Source organism: Elgaria multicarinata, chromosome 2 (genome assembly GCF_023053635.1).
Source record: "Elgaria multicarinata webbii isolate HBS135686 ecotype San Diego chromosome 2, rElgMul1.1.pri, whole genome shotgun sequence".
Taxonomy (NCBI): domain Eukaryota; kingdom Metazoa; phylum Chordata; class Lepidosauria; order Squamata; family Anguidae; genus Elgaria; species Elgaria multicarinata.
In genome coordinates, this window is record NC_086172.1 from 74,743,923 (window position 1) to 74,749,922 (window position 6,000).

General features: G+C 42.2%; 1 protein-coding gene across 1 annotated transcript in view; it reads left to right on the top strand.

The window, feature by feature from the left end:
* ARPC2 (actin related protein 2/3 complex subunit 2) overlaps window positions 1–5,739 on the top strand; it is a 29,635-nt gene extending 23,896 nt beyond the window's left edge. Inside the window, exons 8-10 of the mRNA XM_063116732.1 lie at window positions 174–274; window positions 1,338–1,438; window positions 5,280–5,739. Coding sequence (XP_062972802.1) covers window positions 174–274; window positions 1,338–1,438; window positions 5,280–5,304 — 227 coding nt within the window. The 3' untranslated portion in view covers window positions 5,305–5,739. The remainder of the gene's footprint in view (window positions 1–173; window positions 275–1,337; window positions 1,439–5,279) is intronic.
* The last annotated feature ends 261 nt before the right edge of the window (window positions 5,740–6,000 follow it).

Consider the following 6,000-nt stretch of genomic DNA (forward strand, 5'->3'; position numbering starts at 1 on the left):
TTTATGTGTAGTGTGGGGGAAAGACTCCATTAAAACCCCTTTGTGCAAATGTGTTGTATATTAATACTGCAGATGCTGTTGGTCTTGCAAATGGGTGTCTGGCCCAGGAATAAGGGTATCTATGTAACTTTGTAATGCTTGATAGCAAATAAGCACTTTGTTATCTTTTGCAGTGCTGTTCCCACGCCATACCAATGCTGCTGCCAGAGACAACACCATCAATTTGATCCACACATTCCGGGATTACCTGCACTATCATATCAAATGCTCCAAGGTAAATGAAAAGGGTACAAGTAAAGGGCCTTACTGATTCACAGTCTGATGTAGTTTGGGAAAATTATACTCTATCTGGATATTTAATTTATTTGTTACATTTACATGCTGTGTTTCCTCCAAGGAGCCTAAGGCAGCATAATCCTCCTCCTCTCTTCAAAACAACCTATGAGGTTTGGCTGAGAGTCAGTGGCCGTCACAGTCACCCACTGAGCTTCATGGCTGAGTGGAGACTAGAACCCAGATCTCCTGAGTCCCAGTCCTACACTCTAATTACAACACCACAATGTCTCTCAGTCTTGAAGATTTAATGCGCAGAATTCCTCATTTATATGCCTAAATTATTTCCTTATTGCTGCCTACAAAATTCTTGCCATTATATCTATGAGGCAGTGCTTCAGGAGAGTGTTTGTTTTCAAGTGCTATCTTTGTCGCTTTCCCAAATGACTAAGCCTGGTTGGCCAGAAAGACAAGATAGCATGAAGCTTGCATCCAGATAGTCACACAAAAGTTTGTGTTTATTCAATAAAGGCTTTTCCCGTCTCAAACCTACATAATATTAATTGGCATATAAACTGTTACAGATTATAGAATGTAGTGCAGGCTGCACCATCGTCCACACCTTGGGACATCAGGTTGTGCAAAAAATAATAATGCCTACCTGTGTTCAACCTTGCAATTCAGTGAGGAGAGAGCAGTTGGTTATGATTCCTCTCCAGGTAATCCCACCATCACCCCTCTGTTGCTCTTACCATTGAGAAAAGGGCAAGGAGTTGAGTGATCCAATGGTTTCCTTTGAAATAGATGCTTCCCTTTTCTTCTTGCATTTCCAGTTTGGCAAAAGGTGAAAAGAGAGTGGCAGGCTGAGCCAAGAACCACACTTGGGTTGTCGCAGGCTTTGCTTTTGATTTTTGGCCATCTGTGCACAGACCCTTTGCAAGCCATTATATGCAGATTGTTGATGTCCATTGTAATTTTAGACTGGATAGATGAAGTTGAAATTTTAAAGTGCCCTTCAACTTCCTTTTGTGTGTGTGTTTGTTTTTTAAAAAAATAACATACAGGCTTACATTCACACGCGCATGAGGGCAAAAACATCAGACTTCCTCAAAGTGCTGAATCGTGCCCGGCCAGATGCAGAAAAGAAGGAAATGAAAACAATCACGTGAGTATCAAAGGAACAACTTTTTTGCCTCTGCTGCTTGTGTCCTGTCTTGTCCATTATTTGGAATAGTACAGACTTGGAGAGGAACAGAAGAACGTGAATTATTTAGTATTGCTGCCTCACAGATAGAGAGTAGATTGTACTTTATGCAAATACGCAAGTACTCTCAGTAAAGCATTTAGCCTTGAAATTTATGAGGATGAATAATAAAGATGTGATGACTTTAACTGTTCATCAAACTCCACATATGCATCCCTCTTTCCCCCAAAGCATTAGGTGGACCAGTTGAATTAATTCAACAGAGTCCTGTAGTACCTTAATGACTAACGCATTTATTATGACATAAGCTTTTGTGGACTGCAGTTCATGAAAGCTCATGCCATAAAAAGGTGCTGGTCTTCAAGATTCCACACAAGGCTCTTTGTGGGGTTTGCTGCAGAATCATAGAATAGCAGAGTTGAAAGGGGCCTACAAGGCCATCGAGTCCAACCCCCTGCTCAATGCAGGAATCCACCCTAAAGCATACCTGACAGATGGTTGTCCAGCTGCCTCTTGAAGGCCTCTAGTGTGGGAGAGCCCACAACCTTCCTAGGTAACTGATTCCATTGTTGTACTGCTCTAACAGTTAGGAAGTTTTTCCTGATGTCCAGCTGGAATCTGGCTTCCTTTAACTTGAGCCCGTTATTCCGTGTCCTGCACTCTGGAAGGATCGAGAAGAGATTCTGGCCCTCCTCTGTGTGACACAACTAACCCTCTGGAAATTGTTACAAGAAATTCAGTCATTATCTGGCAAGGCTTCCTCCTTCCCAAGTAGCAACTAGTCTACACATAAAAGGCAGGGGTGAAGTAATTGCCTAACTTGTTTCATGTAGTGAAAAGGGGTATGGTGAAGCTGGACTGAAACTAGTTAGGAAGAGGGTCTTGTACTGAATTTTTCCCCCAACCCAATTGACCAGGAGACAAAAGGAGGTAATGTGGCAAACTTCAGAGGAGAAGGATGACAAATGTATTATAAGTAAACTCATGATCACACATCTGGAACACGACCATTTCAGCAAGCTTATCAAGAAAGGGACTCCAGCCCTTAATGGTTGGTTTTTACATCATTGAGCTAGGAATACATGTGTAGGCGGAAAACGGCATCTTTAATTTATGTGTTCCTCTTTTATCTGACCATCCTTGTGTCTCCTTGGTTTACTGTAACCCAACATATTGTGTGTTTATCTTGAGGAGCTGAAGTTAGCAGTTCAACTTTGGGGTCTTGATTCTATGGAGGCAGCAATCTCCCCCCCCCCCCTATGTTGAAGGACTTTGGGTTCAGGATGTTTACTTCTGTGGCTCCTCAGGGAATAAAAGTAAGGCTGGTAAATCCTGAGATGAGCTTGTTTGCTTCTCAGAGTGACAGAGGTTTGAGTCTTAACAAGCAATTAAGAGCATGTGGGAAATCTCTTGCACCAGTTTTAAGGACTAGCGGGACCATTCAGGATCTATGGTACCAAGAGGGCTTGTAGTACTTCCTTTGTTGTAGATCAGTTGGGCTTTATTTTTATTTTTATTAAAATAATAATAATAATAATAATAATAATAAAAAAACCTCAAACTCAAAAAAAAAAAGCACAAAAATTAATGGAAAGAAGAATGACTGGTTACTATACCAACTCCCTAGTGCTGGATGGGCAGACTGTTCCTAATAATGATAGAGAAAGAGGAGACAGAGGCAGAACGTTATGGTTTGCCAAATAAGGAGTGGAGGGAGGGTTATGCAAATGGTGAGGCACAACTTGGATGAAGTACAACAGGAAGAACCTGAAGTTTTAGTGCCAAAGGGGGTAGAATGGAGAATATGAGCAAGTTTGGGAAAGAGGAAGAAAGGGTAGAGAAAGGAATCTTGTTTCAGAGTCTGGGAAACATAAGTAACTTCACTTTTTGGTTGGACTTGATCACTTGGAAACCCTCTGTGGGTACAAGTTATTCTTGTTTTTTAAGCCTTTATGTGCATGTTTTGGATTAATCACCTCAGACCACACATTTTGTGGCCTTAAGTCCCAATTGGGCTGGGCTGACGGAGGCAATGATGGGGAGACCAAATGTCTGGCTAAGCTGTTATTACAGAGCCCCAGCAAGGGTGTGGAACGCAGTTTAAATATAGAATTTGGAATGGAGGTCCTGAGAACTAGGGGTCTCCTTAAATCCTAACTAATCTGAGGAAAACATCACACAGAGATAGGTAAGAGAGCTTTGGGGGAGCTGGCTAAATTTGGAGTCTGCATTTGGTTCAAGGTGTACCTCAGCACAGTGGCCGTAGTTCTCTACTTTCTGTAGTGAAAAATACACCCAACATTTACAATCTTAATAGCCCATGGCCCCCTTGTGAGGCACTGCTACCCCATAGAACCAAGAAGGTAAACCACCGAGATCCACAGCCCTATGAAAGTGGCTGCCTACTCAAGTGGAGATCCCTTTCCCCTACTCCTTACTATGACAAGAAGCCATGTTCCCAATGCGGGTGGGTGACCCCACTGAAATGGCTGTGAGCAGAAAGCAGTGTTTCACACGAGGTGAGCTTGGTCTGGGTATGCAAGACAACAAAGATATCTAGTCCTAGTAGACAGTGAGATAGTACCTAAGGGAAAAGAGAAAAAATTTGGCCCAGGAAACATGCGTTCAGCACCAGAAGAGGAGAGGGAGAGTGCTAGGGCCGGTTCATGAGGAATGGGCTGCAAGCTAAGCGAGCTCCAGGTAGAAATGTGGAGTGTGGCAGAATATTTGTCCACATTGGGTCCCACAATCAAAAAGTCATATTGAGTGGTCAGACTCAAGGGTCATTACATGTTCAGCTGAGACACAGCAGGATGACTCAAGATGTTGTCAGGATGCAGCTAGAACAAAGACCATGACTGAATAGAAACTCCAAGCTCCTGGCTTCTTGATTTAGTCAGAGCTGGGTAATCTATCACTACAAAGCCCAGGCTTCCAAGGTTCTTATTCGGTGGAGATTACTCAAACAAAGGAATCCATGAGGGAGTACCCAGATGGTACTTTATCCTGCTGGTCTATCTTTGGCTGAGAATTCTTCATGATTAGAGGATATTTCCTATCAGGGCGTTAGACTGGCCAGTTTACGTTAGCCCTTATGGATTGCTCAACTAGGGTAATGACTAGTTAAAGAGGATTTACGTTACCTGGAGTTCCCATGGTGGCAACTTCTAATTTAAGGTCACACTTTGAATGACAACTTATCTGCTACCACCTTGCATAGCCTTTTTCTCCTTTCTGGAACCAAATGGACACTAGCCTTCCATAGCCCACTGCCCTCCAGATATCCCATCAGCCCCAACAAGCATGGCCAGTGGTCAGGAATGCAGGATATTATTGTCCAAACCATCTGGAGGATGGCACCTGGTTGGAGAAGGCTGTGCTAGGATGAGACCAGCAACATACAAGTGGAAAAAAAATACCATGATTGAACTTCTCAACTAACACAGTATCTGTTTTGTATTCTGGTATCAGCTTCTGTTTCTGAGTACACAGTGTACGTAAGACGCTGCTTTCATTGTTTTCTCTGTAGCCCTTTTCCCTGATATGTGTGTGCAGCTTTTCCTAACCTGAGGGGGGAAATGCAGTTATGTTGAATTAACCCACAACACAAATACATTAGCTTACTTCAGTCTGAAGTATAGGATTAAGATTTAGGGCATCAGAGGTATAAACCAAGGAGGCGATGGCCCATTATCCTAAAAGGGCAATAAGTTGGGTTCAGAAGTCCGGAGATTGTAAGGTATGATTATGTGGCTACAGGGTACCAGAAACACTCTAATGATGCCTTCTGAATTCTTGCCAGGGGGAAGACATTTGCATCCCGTTAACGCCTGGGGCGAGGTGGAGTCGGACAACTGTGGCAGAAGGCCGGAGCACTTGCTACCTGATAATCGTAGCTTTTTAACGTTGCACCTCTCTGGGCTCTTAAGGAAATAAATCCAATCGGGTTATGTTTTCTACACAAGTTTGGGAAGTGATCTGCGGAATCGAGCTGTGCTTGCAAGGACTTAATAGTTCAAACAAAAAAACAAAAACAAATCTTAATTCCATTTTGATCAACTTTACTTTCTTTCCCTTTTTTCCCCCTTTCCCTTTTCAAGCTGTTTTGCTTTGCAATATGTTTACCGGTAATGAGTTGCAGTATTTCTTATGAGAATAATGCAATATTAACTTGTTTTTCTTCTGAGTTTTTTGAGTTCACAACTCCTGTATCTGAAGAAATATTGTTGGGGTTCATTAATAAAGGAGATCTTTCTATCTTACCAATCGTGAATGATGAGTATTCATTTTTAGGATGTATTTGTTTTATGATCACACTATATCAGAAAAGGCATATGGGAAAGAATGAGTGTGTGTGTGTGTGTGTGTGTCCATCCATTCAGATATCCGGCAGAGCTTTTTCAGTAGCATCTGACATCTGTTATCAGGTTGATGTTTGGTGGGCTTACTTATGAGACAGAAAAACATTAATTTGAAACACAATTCACTAGTTTGAAAAAAGAGTAAAATGACACAAGTACATT